This window comes from Pristis pectinata, chromosome 2 (genome assembly GCF_009764475.1).
Source record: "Pristis pectinata isolate sPriPec2 chromosome 2, sPriPec2.1.pri, whole genome shotgun sequence".
NCBI classification, from domain to species: domain Eukaryota; kingdom Metazoa; phylum Chordata; class Chondrichthyes; order Rhinopristiformes; family Pristidae; genus Pristis; species Pristis pectinata.
The window spans coordinates 114,602,769-114,627,935 of NC_067406.1; the positions used below are offsets into that span (position 1 = coordinate 114,602,769).

Here is a 25,167-nt window from a genome sequence, read left to right on the forward strand (position 1 = left end):
TCTCTACTAAGCAACTATTTATTTTATTACAGTGGTTTGATTTCAAGCATTAGTTTTCCAAAAATTCAGCAGAATGTTTGTTATTTTAGTGTTTATACTGTATATCCTAAAGTAATATCTAAAGCAAGATGATTTGAAAAAGCAACTTTCTCAGCCACAAATGTAATACCTTGCAATGATGCAAGTACTTGAATTAACTGGGCAAAGTTTGTGCAATCCACTGCAATCAGGAGAGTAGAAAAGATCTCATTAATAATCATTTTTGTGCCAGCTTTCCAAGCTTAGCAACAGTAGTAGAAAAGGAATTCTAACTGCAGTTTCGAGTTTAAACTCACATCTATCTAAGTTCATAGCAAAATAAATTTTGTGACTAGAAATCCCATGCCGGATCTCAGCCACAGAGTTCACTTCGGGATACTTTAAAATGGAACAGATCTGTATTCAGTTGAAATCGCTAAGCACAACTGTGATCAACAAACAAAAAGAATGGTTGTCACTGCAAAAATGCCACAAGTAACAGAACCATCCAGCTACATATTTTATTTATCATTTTAAAATATAATTACATTTATTGAAAACATTTTTCCCCATAACTAGTACACAATCTGGTCACAATTCATCATGGGAGCAATGAACATACCTGTGCAAATAATGCAGCTAGCACAATTCTTTTAAAATTATGCAGCATCATTAACCTCAAGTTACGGCAGAATCTCCAGTGTCCGAGTCATGAAATCCCGAAGTCATGGTAAATGATCGGAACAAAGCCCATGCAAAAGTACAATCTTAATTCTGAGTGATTCCAAGCAACTCTGGAAATAATTTTTGCCATCAATCTTGATTTCTATGGTGCACCTTTAAGGACAATTTCTTTTCCAAAATAGCCTTCACCAGGGTGGGGGATGTACGACCATGTGTTGCTCTCTGAACCTGGCCAATCAGTTTATTTACCACTTTCCAGTTTCCTTGCTGTATTTCAGAAACCTAAAATTGAAAGGAAAATATGTATGTAACCAGTGTAAACCAGTTTAAATAATGCTTTTACTTTCTAGATCGAAGTCTGGAATTTTTCTTGGCTACTCAGCCTGCTCGATAGGGGTAACTAGATGCCCAAGATTCCCAAAACTGACTATTAACCAACTTCAACTCAATTTCCCAGATTTTGTGGTCAGTGGCTAACTATCTTTGTGACATGCATTTGCCTTTTTTTTAAATTCTATTTACAGCGTGGTAACAGGCCCTTCTGGCCCAACGAGTCTGTGACGCTCATTTTAAACCCAAATTAACCTACCCGTAAGTCTTTGATAAGTGGGAGGAAACTGGAGCACCCAGAGGAAACCCATGCAGACACGGGGAGAATGTACAAACTCCTTACAGACAGCGACGGGAATCGAACCCCGATCGCTGATGCTGTAATAGTGTCACGCTAACCACTACACTACCGTTTCTTGAACAGGCGAAACAATGCACAATTTCTATTCCAAATTTAAAATACAATTCCATGTTGCTCTATTAATTACCACTTCCAGTGAATCTGGGAGCACTTAAATCATTGGAAGCAGCTTCTTTTGGATACAAGATGAATCAAATTTTATTTTATACCATTACTACTATTACTATTACTATTATTACCAATAATCTGGCACCTTAGGACTTTGGTGGTGCCAGACTAGCATATTTTCTATTGGATATTACTCCTATAAATACATTAATACGATATTACACAGTAGAAAAAATTTTCCAGTGAACCAGGTGCATTTAAAGGGAGTGCAGAAACGGGGTCACAGTGAGGCAGATGCCGAACCATCAGGATGTCCAAACAATGGAATGTTGGATTATCAAAGCTTTAATACATCGGATTTTTTTTTTAAATTCCAGAACTTTTTTTTTTACTTCCAATAATTAAGGAAAGTTTAGCTTTTATCTTTAGAATCTGGCAGGATAACGCAACATAATTCCAGCCCAGCAAATCACTATGAACAGTGCACTAAGCCCCTTTATCATTTCTGGGTGATGTGTTTGTAACATTACCCAGGAATTTGAAAAGATAGCAATGGCTGATGCATTACAAGGAGGAAATCTAACTAACGTCAAGAGAACCGACATGTAGTTAAAAAGCAAAAATCCAGAAGTTGTCACTAATTCCTTTTTCCTGTTCTTGCCTTCTCAATTTTAACTGTTTATAAACTGTCCTTTCTGCAGAAAACCATGATAATGTTATGCCTTTTGAATAATTAATTTTTTAAAATACTGTTCTAGCCATAAACACTGCATTACACCCCCTCTAGTCCTAATAAAAAAGTGAATTCTCATTTTCTCAATTACATCAAAATTCCATACTCAACTATATTTATAAGGGTTTGACATTTCAACTTGCATCTCAATCTCTTGTGCACCCCAATCTCCTTTCATGCTTTGTAAAATGTTTAAAGATTTAGTGTTTTTAAATAATGCTTTTACTTTCTGGATAAAAGTCTGGAATTTTTCTTGGCTACTCAGCCTGCTCAACAGGGGTAACTAGATGCCCAAGATTCCCAAAACTATTAACCAACTTCAACTCAATTTGCCAGATTTTGTGGTCAGTGGCTGACTATCTTTGTGATATGCATTTGCCTTTTCTTGGCCAGGGAATTTCTACTCAATTTAAAATATATTCCATGTTACTCTATTAATTACCACTTCCAGTGAATCCAGGGACATTTAAGTCACTGGAATTAACTTATTTTGGATACAAAAATAACAAATGTTAGGACCTCCTCAAGGTCTCAAGCATGAAGCACAATTATTGTGTGGACATGTTCAATATAAACATGAATTACCTCTTAAGATTGCAGTACAGCCAGAAATGCTTAACTTATGAAAACACACATAAAATGCTGGAGGAATTTAGCAGGTCAGGCAGCATCTATGGAGAAAAATGAACAGTCGACGTCTTGGGCCAAGACCCTTCATCAGGACTGCTCATGGGATCCTTTCTGCATCTTGTGAATAAGCTGAGATACCAGTTTGCCTCCACAATTTGATGGTTAATTCCAAGTCTCACCTCTACTAAACTATGAAGTTGCTGAATGCAGGCCAAGCACCTCCCACCAGTGACAGATAAAACCTGGTATCTTGGATCAAATGTACACATGCCAGGCAAGCTAACTTTAACATCGCTTTCAGAGGGCTGAGAAGGCAGAGGAGGACCTCATTTCCCTCATCTGGGAAGAAGGAAACATGCTCAAACATACTGTAATCATGGCCACGTTCAAGAAATGTGACTCCGTCGTAGTCTCTCTGCTATCTGCTACAGGGAAAGTCATCCAAGCATTCTCCTGAACCACTGCCCCCAGTGGCCAAAGAGCTCCACCTAGTGTTGAAATAAGGAACTCAGAAATGCCTTTACCCTGTCAAGCAGAGGAGGATGGGGAATCCTTTAGTAATTTGGCTGTTCTCTGAAATTTATTACCATTTCATATACGTTACACAATGACTTGCAGGCTAAGATCCTATAGACCCAATCCCACTACAGACTGAAGTCAAGGAAGGCCATCTATCAACTCTAATCCTCTTCTCAATCTTCCTTGCAGCAAAACTATACCTAACCTCCAACAAACTTCCAATTAGAGTGCAGCTTATCCACAGGAGATATGGGACATGATACATAAATCTAACTCATTGACAGTACACAGACAATGCTTGCATATGTGAGTATTCAGACACCAAGCTCATTCAATGAAGTGTATGAAGGTTGGGCCTCACAAACATCTGGAAGACTGAAGTCCTCTCCAAATCTGCACCCAATACTGTAACCCTGACAATTAAGATTTGCAGTGAGAGCTCGGAAAACACTTTCCACACCTCAGGAGCCATTTCTCCATGAAGGCAGACATTGGTGAATTTCATCATACTCATCACCTTGAATATGCCAGCATAGCTTTCAGCTAACCAAGGAAAACGTTGTTCAAAGTCTGAGACCTCAAACCTGGCCCCCAGCTCTGGGTCAACTCTGCAGCAGTGATCCCCATCCTACATCTTTTAGAGTCATGGATGACCAACAGCATTCACCTCAAAACACCGTAGAAATAACACCAAAGCTGCCTTTGCAAAATCTAAACTGAAAATTTGGGATGGTCAGAAAATTAATTGAATTTCAATTCTTCAAACAATTGTTCAGTATACTGCTGTCTGATTTGATGCTGGTGAGGTTCAGCTAGTGTTCTTCCATGTTTTTTCCTTCTTCAATAGCACACCACCATAAAAACAGTATTGATGTTTTAATTCTCAGAGTACAAACAGGTTCACTTCTCTGAGTGCATTGGTTATTACCACAATAATTCAGTGGCAGTTGGAAAGCTTACATTCAAAGATTGGCTATACTGCACATTTCAGAAAATCATTGTTCACTGCAACTGTGGTAGACACTGAAAAGTGGTGGAAAGAGATTCAAAAAGAAATTCTTTTAGATAGGCACAACTTCCATGTGCACTATGTGAATTTAATCAAACACCTAATACTAAACGTGATTGGGTACTTATGCACGGTCTTGAGGAATGTTACATTTGTTCAAGATATTCCCTGGGTGGCACGACTTTAAATGGTAATTGCTCAGCATCATTTGTGCTTGCATAGCGCAAGACAGGTTTGCTTCTGTGCGACTTGAAAGGGATTAACTTAACCTGTTCTTAGCCTTGGAGTCTGGTGCATGGACTCTGCTACAAGTAGGTCTCCTTTACGATTTGTACTTGCCTCTTGTTCCCAGTCCCTTCTTCCTGCAGGTGTCCTTATGGACCCCAGGCTAATTGTGACCTTGATCAAACCCACCCCCCACCTGCATCACTACTTATGCACAACATCTCTTCCTTTCTCACCCAGCCCTCCATGAATACCACAACAATGTTTCTTGGTCTCAGTGCTTCCTTGAATGCTGGGCCTTTATAAACTCCCATGATCTTTCTACAAAATTTGCCTTTTGCAAGTTTCCTTCTTCCCCACCCTCCTTCAATTTACCTTGGAAAAGCTAGATCAGTAGTGTTATTGTCCAGATTTGTGATCACTCTGAAACTTTTTGATTACATTAAAATCAAAATCTGTCCCTCCAAAAATCAAAAGCATAAATAAAACATTTACCATTCCTGATTAGTCCAGCAATGACTGTTCTTTCCACTTCCGCACTGTAACTTAATTAACCATGCTGGACCCCTTTTTTCCCTCAGCTAAATTCTATATTCTGTTAACATTTCCAGATATGAAAACTAACAACACATGTATACATAACACACAACACCATCTCTCCGTCACCTCTTTAACACCTCCACTGCATTAGTACTATAATATTTGCCTGACATCTAGATGAACAATTATTTCTTATTAAAGTTACCAGGAAAACCAAAGCTGTCAATATTTTGACCACACATTGGCCCTTAAAGAGTGCAGAAAAAAAATTACCAGAATAATACCTTGACTCTGAACATTAAATTACAAGGGCAGATTACATAAAGTACTCCCTGAAATTTAGAAAATTAGGGGGTGATTTAAAGTTTACGATGGAACAAGTAGATATATAGAAACTATTTTTGTTGGGTAAAGAATCTAGGATGAATGGGCATGATCTCAAAATTAGAGTCAAGTTTTTCCAAAAACACACAAATGTGCAAAGATTGCTGCAATTTTGAAACTCTCGAATGCAAACAGCAACTGACACTACAAGAATAGTTAATTTTTAATTTGAGATTAATGGATTATTATTAATCCAAAATATTGAGTATGGGAAAAAGTAAGTAAAATGCAGTTAGATTGCAAATCAATCATGGCTAATCTCTCTCAATACTGGTACAGGCTTCTTATGTATAAAACACAACATATTGTTACCAACTTTAAACCATAGTTTAACAGTGTGAGGCTAAATGAACCATATATCATTACATTAGATGAATTGTTAAAATCAGTTACTAATACTACATAACCATCTGCTCTATGTAAAGAAAATCAGATAATGAATGGCAGAGAAATGTCTGTAATACCAACATAAGGAAAAAACTTTGATCTTCCAGTAATTGCTTGTGAGTAATATTTTCATCATTCTGACATTCAAGTAAAAGGCAGCAGCAGCTATTGAAATTACTTACCTCTGCAGGATGATCTTCAATAACACACTGACAGATTTGTTCTAACTTCTTCTGGTCTTTGATCAGTCCCAATTCTTTTAGTTCAACTACCTGGGTTGCAGTTTTACCTTCACCCTTCCACATTTCAACAAGTACCTACCAAACCAGATTCAGAAAAGAAATACATCACTGCTTAAATCTCCAAAGGAAGTGGTATCACCCATTACTCAGATAGTGCTAATATAGTTTTTTTTAAATGTCAATAAATGCTCTAGACTCAGCCTCCCTCATACATTGTCATCTTTATCTAATCAATAGCTGAGCCACACACACAAAACAAAATCTTACCAGGATACCCCATGTGTGCAGTTTATCAAAGATGAGGACATAGTAGGATTGCTAAAAAAAAATCCACATACTTTTAGGGAAAGCAAGGAAAGATTTAACCTGGGTTCCCCATATGATACGTATGTACTCAAATAAGGAATTAGGCTTGGCTGCAATGTTCATTAAGGCTGAAAAGACAACTGATACTTCATGACAAAACTGACAGAAATGCATGAGAGAATTACTGAACGATCTCTGGAATCCATTTAAACTTCCCATATTCATCCTGGCTTTCTACCTTTCTAAGTATCTGCCATAAGCTTCCTTTTTTTGTTCTTTTCTACCAGATACGTGTTGAACACATATGGGGATTTGTAATTGAGAGCTCTGATTTAAAAAAAAATCTGTTCTAAATTTTCACTATCTCATCCTTGAATGCCTCTCACTAGACTGACACCAATTTACCTTCAAGGAGTACTTTCCACCCACTTTCATTAAATCATATCTCAGTCTTGTAAAACTGTCTTTGCTCCAATTTAAAATATTTTACTTCTGATATATTTTTGTCCTTTTCCATAATTATGCTATATTTAATTGAATCATGATCACTGCCTCCAATACGTTCCCCCGCTGCCTCCACTACATTCTTTCTGTCCATTTTTCCTAAAACTTTGGTCTTGCTAAGTAATGATTAAAAAACTTCTCTAAAATGTCACAATTAGTGTTAGAAAAGCCGAAATCCCCAACAATCATTACCTTATTAACTTTTCCAACATTTTTGCTGTTCTGTCTATTAGGGAAGGGGAAAAGGGCGATAATTACACACTTTTTTTGGTCCCTTGATACAACATTACCTCATTTCACACCTGTAATCGTTTATTAACCAATATTATTCATCCCAGCTCTCAGTTTATTAAAATCATGGGAGATTCCACTTAAATCAAAGTCCATTAAAAAAAGTTAATTTTTTTTGGTAATCACATTTTATTTAAAGTAAAAAATGCTAATAACGTCTGCTTGGTTATCAACCAACCATAATGCAGAAATTAATGTTTACTCACTTGCTTTGCTGCAGATGAAGATATAAATCCATTTTCCAAGAGATTAAGTACTTCTGACATATCAGTGGGCCTAATGGGGCTGAAAAATAGCATGGACTGAAATTAAATGTTGGAAGTAAATTGCAAATTAAAATTAACAGCATATAGAAACAAATTCTACATATTCAAAACAGCAAAACAGTAAAATTGAGAAACTTAACAACCCTTTACACCATTTGGGCTGCTGGTTTATTAATGTCACATTTTAATCAAAATTATACAGTGATGATTAACCAGGCAAAAAATTCTCAGACAAATCAAATACTCCAGAGATGGGGCAAGTAACAAATTTATTTATGCATTCTTTTCCCAAACAATAGCTTACATGGTGTTTGAATGTAATGCAATTGCAATGTCAATGACAAACCATCACATTTTTGAATTTTACACACTCCATGTAGACATGCTCTGTACTTGTAACAATTCAACTTTAGAAGAAAGCTGCAATTCTAGAGAAGGGAGTAGAAGGGATATCACTTTGCACTATATTTGAGAGTCAAAGCTCTCCATAAACAGGAGATGATGAAAACTGGTGGCTTTAATTTAGTCCTCACTTTTTCATATTCAATTTTCTTCCTGCCCTAGATTTCTTTTTTTCTTTTTCTGACAGACAGGGAAAATTATATCCATTATTATACCATCATCTCCTCTCACAGCATTTGAATCTTCCCAACTCATTTTCTGTAAAGGCTCCAATCCTTTAAGGCTTTTCTACATTACATTTTTCTACATTACATTTTTCTGAACTCTCTACTTTGCATACTAGTACTTCCAAAAATATTCTCCTTTTCCTAAACTGAGGTTTTCTCTTGACAATAACAACAGGACCTTGATCAGAAGCAGCCATTAACAACCCTTTTGCTCTTACCTACCACCTCTCTTCCTTTCATAACATCAAGACACACTTTATGCTCACTTCTAGCAAATCAGCTTCAACTACAACGTGATCTCACCACCGAACTCTTTCCCCCTCTACTCTTCCCTCTGGAGTCCTTTTCTAAAAATACTTGAACAGATTCCTTCAGTCTAAGTACTTTCAGAAATAAACTGAGATACTGAAAACATTGAAAGAAATTGTGCCCGTGTATACTAATTGTACAGACATTTCACCATCTTAAAAAAAGAACTATAAAAATAATGGTTAAAACAACTCCTTAATTGGAACTTTATAGGAAGATCATTTTGCTAGAACTGTTCTTCAGAAAGCAGCTGTATACCTGCTTTCCTTTACCATATAATCTTGAATAGGGGTGAAGAATTAAATAAAACACATATTACAAAGGACACCTAGTAGAAATGAACAACATTATTTGGACAAAAAGGGGCCCAGGTGAAGTGCAACTCATGTGGCATATATTGCAAATTAAAAACAGTATACTGAGTATTCATTTAGAAAGTATGAAAGCTTTCTGAATTTTTTTGTTATATGATCTCTGCTGAGATATTGTAAGTTAACAAATATAAACTTGTAATAGTAGTAATAGATGCATGGATATTTTATAACTCTTTAATTCTGCATTATAATAAAAAGACTACATTTATAGCAGATTTCTTAAATTAGATGCATAATCTGAAGCACTCTCAGTACTTTGTTTCTGACAACATTTTTCTCCAGGCCAGTGACAACTTCTAAAATTAGCACAATGAAGAACATTAAAAAAATATATGTAATACTTTTTTAATGTATTCTGCTCTAAAGAAACTGTTTCTCCCTCCACAGATCCTGCCTGACATGCTGAGTATCCCCAACATTTTGTTTTTATTTCAGATTTCCAGTATCTTCAGTTTTTTCACTTTTCAAAGCCTGTATCACATTGCACATGGAAAAACTAACATGCATGTTTCCACATTACCAATACTAGTCTTAGAAATACAAACAGAAAATGCTGGAAGTACTCAGGTCAGGCAGCATCTGTGGAGAGGGAAACAGGAGGGAACAAGGAATTAATGTTTCAGTTCAATGACCATTTTTATTTCAGATTCCCATCATCCACAGTTTTATATTTTTCAATTTCTGGCTTTTCAGAAGCCTTTTTAAAAATCCTCAGAACGCAGATTTAGTTAATATCTCCAACAAACCTGCCTTTTACTCTAAATCACTTCTTCAACAAGTTAAGCACGAAATCATATTTAATATGCCCTGGTCCGTCAGTTTCGAGGTCTGAATTCTAGTTTACCAATCCTCCATGGCATCAACCACCTTGCCTTCATAACCCTTTCTGTGTCTAGGACCCCATGTGCATAAGCTCTGCTTTCTGCTAATAGACATCAACCACTTCACCTGCTCTACCACAGGTGCTAAATGGTCCACTATGATCATGCTGTCTTGGACTCTCAGCCCAAATCAAGGCCATTCTTAACATGACTCTCCCCATCCACCTTGCCTTTATATCACATTCTAGCTTACATTAGCCATTGCCCACATCTTATTTACACTCTTCTAAATGCACTTTGAAATACCATCCTGCACATTTTTATTGCCATTTTATTCAATTGCAGTGCATTCTGTGGAAACAATATCACTTAATGCTTGTTGTAAATGTAGCAATTATTACAGTAAAATGCAAAGGATGTGGAACAATATTTCCAAGCCAGCCACCAGATGAATGATAGCCCAAGAAAGACCAATGTATTAATATTTACACTGGCAGGTATTCAATGCTACCCTTCTAACAGAGTTACAAGAGTACTGCAAAACAAAATGTAGTTCAAGTTGTCTATAGAAAATCATATGGCTCACCTTTGGTTTACTCTGAGATTATTTTGTTTCAGAAGTGCCAGGAAATCATTAATTATCCAACCAATTACCTTCTTTGGACTGGCTTGGGTCTGTTCTACAACACTTTCAAAAAATTGCACAAGCCCATCTTCATTCTGCAAAACAAAGTGACAAAACCACAAAGCTGCACAAAATATTCTCTCTTTTTTTCCCTAATATTCCTCCTTAAATTTTTCTTCAGCTGAAACAAACAAGGAAAACATGCTAAACCTGAAGCAGGTACTAATAATTTACTCTATGACTATCATGAACTCCAACAAGATTCAATGCCAGATGTTTGCTCATGCAGTTATAGGTTCTCTTGCGATATTACATTGAGGTCAACCCACTCATCAGTCCAGCGGTAGCTTCAGATGATCTACGTCTACAGCACCAGCAACCCGGGTTCAATTCCCACTGCAGTCTGTAAGGAGTTTGTATGTTCTCCCTGTGTTTGCGTGGGTTTCTTCCGGGTGCTCTGGTTTCCTCCCACATTCCAAAGATGTATGGGTAAGGAAGTTGTGGGCATGCTATGTTGCCAGTGGAAGCGTGGTGACACTTGCGCACTGCCCCCAGAACACCCTGCACAAAAGATGCATTTCACTGTGTGTTTTGATGTACATGTGACTAATAAAGATATCTTATATCTTATCTTACATAATCAAGTTTCAATTAAGCTACTTGGAAGCCTTCCATTCCTATGCTTATTTTAAAAAGAAATGTACTCCATGGATTAAGATTACTGTAGCGTAACAGGTTAATGACAATAAATGTGACAGGTACAACTGAAAAAAATTAAGATTTTTAATTTTCATCTTTGAGTTGATAAGAACCAAATACAAAACAACAATTGGTATAATATACATTCTTATGAAAAAGCAGCATGCTCAGTATTTTTGCTGTATTAAAGTAAAGTAAGATACTTGGGTATAGAGTAGAAGGGACTGTATCAGCAAATCAAACTTACTTTTTAAAAAAAAATTCTAATTGGCTAAAATATTTCAATGGAAAACTCCTGCCTGCCCTTACCAATAAACCAGTGAATACAATTTTAAAAAGCTTTCTTTAGTTAATTTATAAAGTTCAAATTTTTAATTAATCTTTATCCCAAAATAAATCCTTTTAATAATTTTGTCAGTGTCAATGATCAAGGCAACATTAAAATTGTGAAATAATGTTATTTTAAGTTTTATAAAAATAATTGTGGAGAAATATTAATGTTTCATATAGTAAAAGCATTAATAAAGTGAATCACATATTGCAAGTTTCAACATCAATTCCAATTACTTACCACCAAAGTGAAGCTGTGTTCAACAAGAATACCATACTTTTCCACCAGTCTTGTTCTTTTCACATTAGGTAGCTCAGGCAGCTGTTCATGAATACAGTCAATATTCACCACTTGTTGAGGATTCACATGAGAAGGGAGAGTTTCATTGTCATAAATAATCAATGGAGGTAAATTTGGCTCCGGCATAAACCTTAAAGATTTTGAAAACATCTGTAAATTTAAAACTCAGTGGATTCATTTCCAAATTCCTTGATCTTAAATAAAATAGATATTCAATGGGAGGCTGACAAAAATCATAGTTTGTCATAATTTCATTTCAAAAAATCAAATTTTAAATTGAAACATCACTAAATTCTATTGTATTTCATTAGTATTTCCCTGCTTCATTAGAATTAAGACAACTTTTTTATTTAGCAATGCAATGACAACTAAATGCACACTGAATGATATGGATGTGCATGATGGTTAATTCAACATTTTTAATTTCAAAAATCTAAGGCAAAAAAAAATAAATATTATTCTATTTTATGAAATTAAATGTACACAAAAATTGCTTGCTGGAAAGCAGCCTAATCTTACAGGAAAACTCCATTGAAAAGTCGACAATGAATGCCTTACACCTATTATGCAATCTCACAAGTCATTGTGTTCAAAAAAGATAGGAAGCACTTAACATATATTATTCACCAAAATACTAACAGTTCAGTATAAATAATGCACTAAATCAGTTGAACAACAAATCAATTTAATAACAATGATTAATACCACCACCAGCTACTCTTTTGGTTTCTATCATTTTCTATTATTTACCGTTTTTACAGCTGTTGCAAAAACCTCACTTTCTTAGTGCTGTTGCTTTGTTACATTTTTATATACTAGTAACAATTTTATAATAATTTTTCACTATTATGATCAGAGTAGATGGAGATAATTCATATCCCAGAGTAGTCACTCTCCTAGCTAAATGTCACAGGGTAATGAAAGAAAACATTAAACTGTGAGAAAATGAAGTTTTTCCATCTGTCATTTGCAGCTATAAGCTTTTTTCACTTACAAGAAATTTACAACTTTATTTTCTGTAATAGATTATACTATTTATATTATATTAAATTTCAGCAGTTGCTTTCTTTTCATAATTATGTAAAATATTTTTATAAATTCTTGTTCCGGAAGCATTTGTTAAAGTTCCTTACTAAAATACATGAATGAATTGTAAATGTAATAACTTAGTACCCATAGCAGACTGTAGATATAATCTAAATGAGCAATTAGCTACAGAGAAAAATATCAACTCATTTTGAATTGAAAAAAATTGAAATAGAGGAATGTTTTTCTTTGAAATTACTCTCAGAGTTTATAACAATCAAGAAACAATAGTGGTAAACTCAATATTTATCCAGCACATTTTCTCTAATGCATGATTACCTGTAGTCTTGCTTTCCCTCTTTGTCTCTCATAGATATGGTCTGTCTGAAAGTAAATTCATATTTTTCCAAGAATAAATTTCTTAGAATAAGTGCAAATTCTTCTCCAGAAGATATATGCATTCAGGAACACATTAAAGTTTCTCTAAATTCACTAAAATAAATCCACAAGATCTTTTTGTTTACTTCTTTCCTTGAAAAATGCAACAATACTTCATGCAAATGGATTTGGAATCTAGAATTATTTACAGGATTAATAAAGGATTATGCAATTTATTTCTTAAGCATAAATAATACACCACTGCTGCGATCAGTATTGCTGCTAGACACAGAATACTCAGTTCCTGGGATCTCTTAACAACGGTAAACATGCAAGTCTCATTCTACTTCTAAGAGAGAGAAGCTTTACTTATGAAGACATTCTTAGGCATAGAGCAACTCAAAAGTATTTGAAAACTAGAGTTGGTGCAATAGCTTAATTGAAAATTTAAATTTAAAATTCATCTGCATAGCTGATCTAAATCCTCTGTAAACCTTTGCCTATGTGTATCCTGGAAGTACTAGTAGTCAGATGTGGTCATAAAATGTTCTTTGGAAATGTTGGGGATGAAAACAAGTATATTGTTTGCAATTTTAGGTAAGCCAGTATTGTTACTTTAAAAAAGCTGAAATTATTCAAAAAAGGGAGTTTCAGGAGAGATAAATTAGGTGCTCTATTATTACATATTTGAGGGTCCTAGTGAAGATGATGTCAGAAGTGGTTGTGTTTGCTTTTCACATTTTATGCACCTCAGTGGTATGTGTAGTCTCATAGTGGGAGAGTACACAGGCTGCTTGATCATTCCCTAGCTCAAAGATGCTAAAACCATCTGTGTTATCTGCTCTGTAATGGGTGGGAGATAGCCAACACAATAAGGAAAAGTGATAAAAGCTGGGACCTTCCTGTTCTGTATGGCTAGCAACACTGAGAAAATGTACCCACTAAGCCAAAAGGAAATACAGTCTAACATTTAATTTCTCCTGTTCTTCAGAGGAATATACAAGTCCAAAATAAGTTCTCACCCTGATTTATAATCAAATGCTCTGGTTTCATTTAATATTTTCCCTCCATTCTCCAGTACTTCAATCTGCCTCTGAATTTCATAATCTGTTATAAAGAGAATTACATTATATTCCAATTAATTACAGCAATTATTTCTCCCAATAAATCAAATAATATTATTCTGTTCTCAAGAAGATTTCCAAGTAAATGTTTTCAAAACAATTATTTGCACATGAAGGTATGGTCATATGATCAAAGTACAAATACCGATTTATTTGAGTGGACTTTAAGTTAATGGACTAAACTGCAAATATTGCTAAGAGGATGAAATAAAAGTTTTAGAGTACTAAGCAGTTAAAAATATAAATTAGAACAGATGGAGGACGCTCACAGACCAATTGCTTTTGCCAGAAATCGGGCACTGTTAATATTTTTCACTTCAGCTCTCACGCCATATGGTTCCCCAGGTCGACGTACTGAAATGTTGGCATCCACTCTCAACTGTCCCTCTATACAAATGAAAGTGAGAAACAACTACAATCTGCCTTTACAAAAATGAAATGCACACAACCTGCTTATGGTTCCAGGATAATGATTTGTAAATATAGATTTAAATTAAAACTTCACTGAATCACGACACTTTGACATGAAAGAATTAAAATCAATTTCCTTCAAAGTATAATGCAAGAGGAAAGTTAGCAAGACATGATTCAGACTACATTAAATTTCTAAGTCAGAAAATCTTCAACAACTTGCAGGATACTATTTTTCTAAACATTATACTGCATCATGGTGAATAATGAAACATAACAGCTAAGCAGTTTCAGAGCTTCCTGCTTTTAAATTGGCAGCATCCTCAGTACACTGCTTTTGAATGAAGTTACTTTTCTACTTTTTCTAAGTATCAGTAAATTGAAATTGTTTTATTTTTATAAACAATTGTTAGTGTTATTTTCAATTTATTAGATCCAAATATAACTCTCAAAGTCAGAATTTTAATATAGGGAGGAAATTAGCTGTCAAAATGGAATCTTGCTTAACATTTATAAAAACAGATTGTCCAAGATCTTTCTACTATGCTGCAGCTTTATAAAACTTTAGTTAGGTCGCATCTGCAGTATTGCATTCAGTTCTGGTTGCACCATTATAGGAAGGATGTCGAGGCTTTGGAGAGGGTGCAGAAGAGGTTTCCCAGGATGCTGCCTGGATTAGAGGGCATGTGCTATGAGGATAGTTTGGACAAACTTGGGTTGTTCTCTCTGGAGCGGCGGAGGCTGAAGGGAGATCTGATGAAGGTTTATAAGATTATGAGAGGCATAGACAGCCTGTATCTTTTCCCCAGGGTTGAAATGTCTAATACCAGAGGACATGCATTCAAGGTGATAGGAGGAAAGTTCAAAGGAGCTGTGTGGGGCAAGTTTTTTTTTTAACAGAGTGGTGGGTGCCTGGAAATGCACTGCATGGGGTAGTGGTGGAGGCAAATATGATATGGGCATTCAAGGGGCTCTTAAATAGGCACATGAATGTGAGGGAAATGGTAGGATATGGACAGAAATGTAGGCAGAACGGATTAGTTTAGTTGGGCATTTTATTATTAATGTAATTGGTTTGGCTCAACATTGTGGGCTGAAGGGCCTGTTCCTGTTCTGTACTGTTCTATATTCTATGTTTTATGAGACGGCAATTCAGCAGGCAGCTCCACTAGAACCAGTGGATTTTACCTATATAACTGGGTGGGACTTAGGGACTTAAGCATAGGTGAAAGTTCCAAACCCATTCAGCCAATTGTTTCTCTCTAGACATCCACACTCCGTTGCTGTACTCCTTGCAGAGTCCAGTGAGGGTGTGCAAACTTCCACAAATTTCCCACCAGAGAGATGGCTGAACTTTTCTTCCGTAACTGCTGTTCTTCCAACAGACCCATTCATTTCAACTGGAAGAAAAAACTACAAACAAGTACATGGTCAATTCCTTTATTATTTGAGTTAATTTAAAGGTATTTGTTCAGCAGGGAGGAGGTATTGGAGGCCTTAAAGTGCATTAAGGTGGATAAATCCCCAGGGCCTGACCTAGTGCATTCTTAGACCTTGTGGGAAGCTAGAGAAGAAATTGCAGAGGCATTTAGAGTTTTTTGCTTCATCTCTGGCCACAGGACTGGAGAGTGGCTAATGTGGTACCATTGCTTAAAAGGGTTGCAAAAACAAGCCAGGAAACTACAGGCCAGTGAGTCTAACATCGTTGGTGGGTAAATTGTTGGAGGGGATTCTGAGGGACAGGTTCTACCAACATTTGGAGAGACAGGGTCTGATTCAGGACAGTCAGCCCAGCTTTGAGATCACTTGGGAATTCTTCAAGGAGGTAACCAAGAGGGTAGGGCAGTGGATATTGTCTATATGGGCTTTAGCAAGACCTGTGACAAGGTCCATCATGGCAGGCTAGGATCCAGGGGGAGATAGTGAATTGGATTCATAATTGGCTCAGTGGTAAGAAGCAGAGGGTGATGGTCGAGGGTTGTTTCTCAGACTGGAGGCCTATGTCTAGTGGTGTGCCACAGGGGTTAGCGCTGGGACCCTTGTTATTTGTAATTTATATAACTGATTTGGATGTGAATGTACAAGGCATGGTTAGTAAGTTTGTGGATAATACTAAAATAGGTGGTGTTGTAAATAGTGTAGAAGGTTATGAAAAATTACAGAGGTACCTTGATCATCTAGGTAAGTGGACTGAGGACTGGCAAGTGGCTTTCAGTCCAGTTAAATGTGAAGTATTGCATTTTGGTAGATCAAACCAAGGTCAGACTTATACAGTGAATGGTAGGGCCCTGGGGAGTGTTATGGAACAGAGGATTTCAAGTGCATCATTCACTGAAAGTGGCATCACAGGTAGATAGACTGGTGAAGAAAGTGTTTGGCACACTGGCCTTCATCAGTCAGGGCATTGAGTATAGGAGTTGGGACATTATGTTGCAGTTATACAAGATGTTGGTGAGGCCGCACTTGGAGTATTGTGTACTATTTTGGTCACCCTGTTATAGGAAAGATGTTATTAAGCTAGAAAGAGTGCAGAACAGATTTACCAGGATGTTGCCTGGACTTGAGGGCCTGAGTTGCAAGGGGAGGTTGCATACACTAGGACTTTATTCCCTGGAACATAGGAGATTGAGAGGTGACCTGACAGAGGTATATAAGATCATGAGGGGCATAGACAGGGTGAAAGCATATAGTCTTTTTCCCTGGGAGAGGGTGCTAAAAACAGGGTGCTAAATAGGTTTAAGATCAGAGGAGAGACATTTAGAGGAGGAGAGATTCATCAGGGGCAACTTCTTCAAAGCAAAGGGTGGCTGAGGTGGGCACATTAGCAACATCTAAAAGCCATCTAGAAAAGTACATGGATAGGAGAGATTTACAGGGCTACAGGCCAAATGCAAGCAGATGGGATCAGCTCGCTGGGCAATACAGTCAGCATGGACGAGTTGGGCTGAAAGGCCTTTTTTCATGCTGTATGACTCCACGAATGTTGCTCTGTGTTTTAACTTTTCAAAATATTAAAATCATTAAAAATATTAATAATTTTAAACTGAGTGCTTTTGAGTACAAATTTCAGAGACACAAATATTCAATCCCAATGACAGCTTTTACAGCCTGTACCACCAGTTTCCTGTCTGATAGATTTACTGCCTTCTTCACTGTGAAACTAGCAGCATTACTTCTTCACTGAAGATAGATGCAGAAGAACTCATTGGTACCATAACTATGTCCTCTTCCTCCTCTAGATCTCCTCTGTCATACCCAATTGCCCTCGCCTTTTATACATTTATCACAGATGATGGAAAATCCTTTGAAAGTACCTGCTCCTCTATTTTCATGCAATCTCTTTGCCACTTCTTTCTTTTTCTCAATTCTTTCTCACTCCATTTATGTTTAGGGATTATGAATCCAAGATTTATTATTAGTCAAAAAGTAAAATGCTGCAAATGTTTGAAACTTGAAATAAAAACAGAAAATGCCGAAATTTTCAGAGGTCAGAGAGCACCTATGCAGAAAGATGACCTTTCATCCGAACTACTACATCAGAACTATTAGTACCTTAACCATTTCCTGATTTTTTTCATCAACTTTTTTCTGCTGCACTTTAATTTCTATTATAGAATCCAATTATAGATATTTAGTTTCAATGAGCTCCATCTTTGGATGCTCTTACTTTATCCCCGTGGGAATGCTTCTCATCCAAATCCAAGCCATCCCTTCTTTGAACGTCTCCCTCTGCTCATTTCCTGTTTTATCTGCCAATCTTTGATTCCATTTCACCTGAAACAGAAATTCTTTCAACTCACTGAAATTAACACTCTTTCAATTGAATAATCTTTGTATTTGACCTTTCTATATTATTTTCCTAATATTTTAGACTTAATGATATTTTGATCATTATCTCCCAATTACTCTCCCACAAAAAATGTACACCAATTTCCCCACTTCATTCCTTTGAATTAGATCATGCACTGCATCTTTGCTCAACGCACTGGAAACGTAATGGGGCAAATCTTGCAGGCTGTGATCAGCAGTTCTGAAGGACCCTGATGGCACTCAGCATTCCAACTGGAACAAGTCCTAGATTTACACATGCCTATTATAAATCCGAGGTTTATTCGGAAACAGATGACATTACATCTGTCATTATGTTTTGCTACTGGACTCCACATGGAGTCTGGTTGTGCTGAGATTCCCCAGCATTGCTCTGGGGAACTAACTTTCAATCCTATGTCTAAAATGATACGTGATTAGCAACCCCATTCATTTCTTTGGGTATTCTCAACCAACTGCTCAGGCAGCAAGGGCAAGTATTTTAAAAATGATTTTACTTCGGGTTTTTGTTTGTACATCTAAGCTTCTTTATGCATTTTAACTAACTTTATTTTTTAAATTGTTTTAATTATATATATATATCAACTTTAACGTGTCATTAAAAATAACCGATCAGATCAATTATGGGCTTTCACAAGTTTCCATTCCCCTCTTTGAATTCTATCAAATCTTACTGGGATATTAAAGGACGTAAACTTAGCAGTACACCAATGCACGATGCTGAAGGCCAGCAAATATGGCCCTCTGCATCCAAACTAAGTGTGTGTAGGTAGGTGGGCAGGCAAAAAAAAAAATTTGCTTGAAGGAAAAAAAACTCAGCAAGGTGCTAAAGCAGTACTATTAACAATCACTTTGGGATTAACAACATCTGTTAAGTTTTTTTAACTCTAGGAGCAACTGTTGGAAAGTGCACCTCTGATCAACAAGTTTGGACAAGTTCAAGCATGGTTGTGATGGTTCTTGTAGAGTAGTCTTTAAAAATGACAAAAGTATAATATACCTCAGGACTTCACAACTATGAAACTAGATCCAAACAATAGTTTGTATTTTTGGAATAAAGGGCTCTAATAATACCCTTCCTACCTGATGCACATTAACACATTTCCCAATTCCTGTCATTTCTAATGCATTTATTCCTCCCCAATTCATGAGCAAAAAGACCAATTATAACAGGCTTGCTGCCACCTAGAGTAGAAACAGCCAAAACTGATATCAGCAGTCTTTTCACATCTTTACACACTTTATTTAAAACAACTCATAATAAAATTTTATGATGTGCTGGAGAACATTCTTCAACAACTGTTCCCACTCAACAAAACAGCAATTTGCAACCAAGAGTTTCAAAATTAAACATAAAATATAAATTCTGTGAATACATGAGCACTACTTCAGATTTAGAGAACATGTTGTTTACCTGCCATATTTCCCTGGCTTGTCCCAAGTGTCTGCAAGATAAGTTGAAGCTCCCTAACTGCTGCTGCAGCTTCATCACCGCAACACATATCTGGTTCCATAACAATCTCTATCAAACCAACCCCTGCAATCAAACAATTTAGTGATTTAATTCTAGAGGGGTATAAAATGTCATTTTAAAGGGAGGGGAAGGTTGAGAATGGGAAGTCATTACATCCTAATGCAATTTGTAATCAAATGAAGTTTTGAAGAATGTTGCTTCTGCTATGAAGGGAAATGTGGTACTGCACACAAGAAAATGAAAGGCACATCATCTGTTTCTATTTAACTGTTGGCTTGAACAGAAAAACATCCTGGTGGGAAAGATAACTTACATTCATTTGAATGGACAAAATTGACTTGCATCTCATTAGAAACACTGATCTTTTGCCAGAAGTGGGCAACTTCCAGACGTGGCAGTCTTACACATGCACATCTTCTGCATTATTTATTGTATCCAGTGCTCCCAATGTGGCCTCCTCTACATCAGTGACACTGGATTAAAACTGGTCCACTGCTTCGCTGAGCATCTTCGCTCTGTCCATCGTGGCCACCTAGATCTCCTGGTTGCCAGCCATTTTAATTCTCTTCCTCATTCCCACACCAACACATCTGTCCTCGGCCTCCTCTACTGCTATGATGAGGCTAAACACAAACTTATATTCCACCTGGATAGTCTACAACCCAGCAGCATGAACATTGAATTCTCCAACTTCCGGTAAACTGCTCCCCCTCTGTCCCCTTTCTTTCTCTTCCTGAACTACCCAGCCCCTATCACCCCATCTCTTTTCCCTCCTCTGCCTGCTCCATCTGCCCATTACCCACACTGGCTCCCCTCCCCCCACTACTCCCACCTGCCATCCCCACCACCCTCCCTTTATTCCATGCTCCACCTTTCTCTCTTATCAGACTCCATCTTCAGCCCACTGTCACTTTCACCTATCACCTCTCAGCATCTGGCACTAATCCCACTCTCCTCTCCCCCATCTGCCTATCAACCCCTCTGCACCTGGATCCACCTATCGCCTTCCAGCTCTTGTCCCACCCCTTCCCTCCACCTTTTTATACTGGCTATCTGCCCTCTATCTTTCAGTCCCTTTCCTTCCGTAGATGCTGCCTGACCTGCGGAGTTCCTCTGGCTTTTTGTGTGTTGCTAAAGACAAAAACCCAAGCACTCCATCTGTAGCATAAATCATCCAAACAGCATTTCTGATAAGGTCCTCAGAGCCATTAAATCAAAATAAATACTTGAAATTTATACTCCTTCTATATCCTCAGGTTCTTCACTTGAAGAGTCAAGAACATTGAAACTAGGTGTGGGTTGATTAAAATTCTAACAAACATGAACATCAAAACTCTTTCCATGATCAAAATCATATTTATATTAGGTTAACAGGCACTAGTCCAACATGGCTGAAGGGTTTCATAGGCTCTGACAACTCATATTATTGGGGTATGCATGTGGTTGGAGGGGAAGTTAGGTCAGTGGGGCTAATATTTAACTAGAGTCACATTCCATTGTCTGTCAACCCAGATTTTGGAATCAGAGCCATCTAGAGCAGGAACCAAACCCGTACCTTATGGTTCAGGTGGGAAAACTAACGCTAGCCAACGGCTCCCTCCTTAAAATGAGCAAAGTGCCCACTTTATAATGACAAATTAAATCTGCACACCTACCTGCCCTATTTAAGTCAATTAAAGTTTGAGTTCTTGCATCATCATGAAGACTTTTGCCACTATCTTGCTCCAGTTGGATTTGTTTGATGCGCACAGATTTGGGTATCACATGGTTCTTCCCAACACAAAGGTTGTATGCAAGGTTTCCATTGACGGCAATTGGACATCTCTGCTGTGTTATCTGATATCCGACCTAAATGGATATACACAACTTTTCAAGAAGCCAGTTCAAAATCAGAGATTTAATTGTCATCAATCCTTAATACAGTTGCATAAAAGCTCTTCAGGAAATGTTAATAGTTCAACCAGGAAATCAATAGTATTTTTCATAAAATAATCTATATTCATACACCACCTCTCAGTAAATTTGCATTACGCTGACAATGGACAGTCTGAGGCAGGGTAATAATAAACTTGCTTTTGCAGCCCGAGTCTTGATATTACCAAAAAAGAATGAAAGCAAAGCAAATTAGCTAGGAAAACAGAAACCAAATTTTAAAAACTGCCAGAACAATAGAAAGAAAAAATATCTACATCAAGTGGAAGTGTGGAAGAGTTTGGCGGAGTGTGGGGAACAGAATCTGGACTGCATAAATATTCCAGTGCAGACATCCACGTCTACTACTTGTCAATTTCATATCACAGTTGTGAAAAATTTTTAGATAGTAGCACATACTGCTGTTGTATGCCCTCTGCTGAATGGGTAAAGACATAATATCCAGAGGTCTGTGTGCACTCTTGGGGAGGATGGAGGAAGGGTTAGTGGTCAGAGAACCTTTTGGGAAACTGCACCTGAGTGTTACATGTCTTCGAAGCTGACCGAGGAAGGACACAGTGAACCATCATAGATAAAAAAAATCCCCTTCCTCCCCAGTTCTCCCCCACCAAGTAACTGTGTAATTTCCTAGATTGGGAAAAAAAGACTAGAATGGGGTATAAAAAAATTCTGTAAATTTACACTCTAACCCACTCAGATTGTCCAAACTAATTCACATCAATAAGATTATATTTTTGATCTGTGGCCCATGCGACATTAACTGATAGTGGATGGGACAATAGTAGGAAGCCTACAATTAGTCATGCATTTAGGAGATAAATCAGGCCTGAAACAGTATACTATAAGTTTCAGAGCTGAAAGTAATTGTTACTGAAAAACAAATGGAAACCTCTCCCGATCTACCATCTTAGTGACTGAAGAATAGGGCATAATTTGTTCTCTAGGTCAAAATAATTTAGATTGTGGGCAAAGCCCTGAAGTGTAAGAATGGAGGCAAGTTATGACAGAAAATAGCATTCAAATGTAATTGTTCCATCACAATAAAAATAAGAATTGTCATAAAATGACAAAATATTTGTAATATTATTCCAAAGTCAAGCAAAAGATCAAGATCACAGTACAATCATCACTTTTAGAACTTTATTATTTAAGATATTCTATTTAATGTTAAAAGGAAAAATATTAATTGCCGTAAGTAATGATTTTAGATATTTTCAAGTCATTTCAAATATAGTTAATAAAAATGCTTCTCAGGAATTTTTAGTCCATTGAAACACAATAAAATAACACATTGATCATGACCCAGATTCCTGCAACACAAATCAAAGTAAAAATTCAATGCAAATAGATAAGATTGTGCTGCAGTCACTCAAATTGAAGGATCTGACAGTAGTATTTTTGCTTTAATGGCCTAAGTGAAATCAAGGAACTTAAATATCAAAAGGCAAGATTTTTTTTAAACTTTAGTTAGGGATGAAATATAAAGTCCATACACTGATTAAAAAAAAACAAAAATTCTACAGCTTTTAAATGAAAGGTAAAGGGAGTAACATTTCCTTTTTGTTAAAAGTACTCCTCTAAATATTTAAGAAAATATATAATTCAGGAAAACGTAAGCATTTTGAAACAGATCTAAACTTTCTATGCTAAATTTAAATTTTCTCTCACAAGTATGCCTCTGTACTTTAATCAGCTTAGCTTGTTAGCAAACAACAGTATTCTATTTCAGTGATATTATTAAAAACTCAAATCAGCTTAAAAAATTATCCAATTAATACAAGTGAACTGAAAATGTACAAGCTTACTGGTAGGTCAGCATAGAAGTAATGTTTTCTGTCAAAGGTAGATTTCTTATTAATAGTACAGTTTACAGCTAACGCTGTCTTCACAGCTCCTTCGACACAATGCTTATTTAAAACCTAGGGTGAAGAAATATAATTATGATTTTCTTATGCAAGCCACTTAATTGACAACATGTTTTGCAATAAATGAAGGCAATAGCTTAAGAAATAAATACGATTACCATCACAAACTAAAGGAATACCTTTACTTTAGTCTGTGTTGAGTTAACATAAGAACGTGAAAAGTAAGGATAGGTCATGTGGCCCCTTGAGCCTGCTCTGCCATTCAACAAGATTTCACATGGTCTTTCTTCAACACCATTTCCTCACACTATCCCCATATCTAAAGACTCTGCTAATACCAAAAAATCTTTTGATCTTTGTTTTGGATGCATTCATTGACTGAGACTCCACAGCCCTGAGACATCACCCTCTGAGTGAAAATTTTTTCTCTCATTTCAGTTGTAAATATCTTACTCCTTGTTTTGAGACTGTGGGCTCCTTAACCAGAGGAAACATCCTCCCGGCATCCACCATGTTGAAACCTCTAAGTATTATGTATTTCTCACTGAGATCAATTTTTATTGTTCTAAACTTCCAAGTTAAATAGAGGCCTAGTCACTCAATTTCTCCCAAACCTGCCATCCCAGAAATCTTTGCTGCAGCCCTTCTAAAACAAATATATCCACCTTTAGGTAAGGAGACGAAATCTGCATACAATACTCCATTGTGGACTCATTAAGGCCCCATATAATTGTCATATCTTTAGTCTTTTACTTGCCTCTTAACAAAAACATTCAATTCTGCTGTTTCACCATGACAAAAAACACAAACCTGGACACTTTGAGGCTCTTAGTTACAGCTCAATTTTTTTTCCATTCATTCATGAGATGTGGGTGACACTGACAAAGCCAGCATCACACAGAGGGGCAGATTTGGGTGGGGAAATCCCTCGAACAATGGAAGGGGTATCACCTCAGGGAGCCACATAAATGGCAATGGTGCTATCTTTGTTTGTGTGTTTTTCTCTTTCAAGTTTACACTACTGAATGTAACAACCATTAATGTTAAGGTTTTGGTTTTGCACTGTTTCTTCCTTTGTATATATTTTATTATGAATAAAGTTTATTTTTGAAATTAAAAAAACATCCTTCTTGATCATTAGGCTGTAGTTGAATCGCTGGAAGTAATGATGCTCTGACAGTGCTGTTGGATAGGTTTCTAGGAAGTTTACCCCAGAATGAAGAGGAAATAGCAATAGATTTTCAAGTACAGGTTATATACAACCTGGAATGAACTTGGAGGTGGAAGTGCTCCTATATGCTTTCTCTTCTTGTCCTACATGGTAGAGGTCACTGGTTTGAGAGGTTCTGTCGAAGAGGCGCTGGCAAGTTGATGCACTACATTTTGTAGGTGAGCAATACAAGAGTCCTGGTGCACCAGTGGTGGAGGAACTGAACGGGGTAGGGATGTCAATCAAGTGACTACTTTGTCCTAAAAGGTGTTGAGTTCTAGAATCATATAAAGC

General features: G+C 36.8%; 1 protein-coding gene across 2 annotated transcripts in view; it reads right to left on the reverse strand.

Moving 5' to 3' along the window:
- Positions 1-525: 525 nt before the first annotated feature.
- gatb (glutamyl-tRNA(Gln) amidotransferase, subunit B) overlaps positions 526-25,167 on the reverse strand; it is a 29,599-nt gene continuing 4,957 nt past the window's right edge. The window contains exons 3-13 of one of the 2 annotated variants that reach the window (XM_052041495.1): positions 23,604-23,717; positions 21,522-21,714; positions 19,807-19,929; positions 14,427-14,540; positions 14,052-14,136; positions 12,991-13,035; positions 11,566-11,755; positions 10,257-10,390; positions 7,478-7,556; positions 6,111-6,245; positions 526-984 (exon numbers count right to left, since the gene is read on the reverse strand). In XM_052041495.1, coding sequence (XP_051897455.1) covers positions 832-984; positions 6,111-6,245; positions 7,478-7,556; positions 10,257-10,390; positions 11,566-11,755; positions 12,991-13,035; positions 14,052-14,136; positions 14,427-14,540; positions 19,807-19,929; positions 21,522-21,714; positions 23,604-23,717 — 1,365 coding nt within the window. In that variant the 3' untranslated portion in view covers positions 526-831. The remainder of the gene's footprint in view (positions 985-6,110; positions 6,246-7,477; positions 7,557-10,256; positions 10,391-11,565; positions 11,756-12,990; positions 13,036-14,051; positions 14,137-14,426; positions 14,541-19,806; positions 19,930-21,521; positions 21,715-23,603; positions 23,718-25,167) is intronic. The other variant, XM_052041504.1, reaches the window with a different exon arrangement.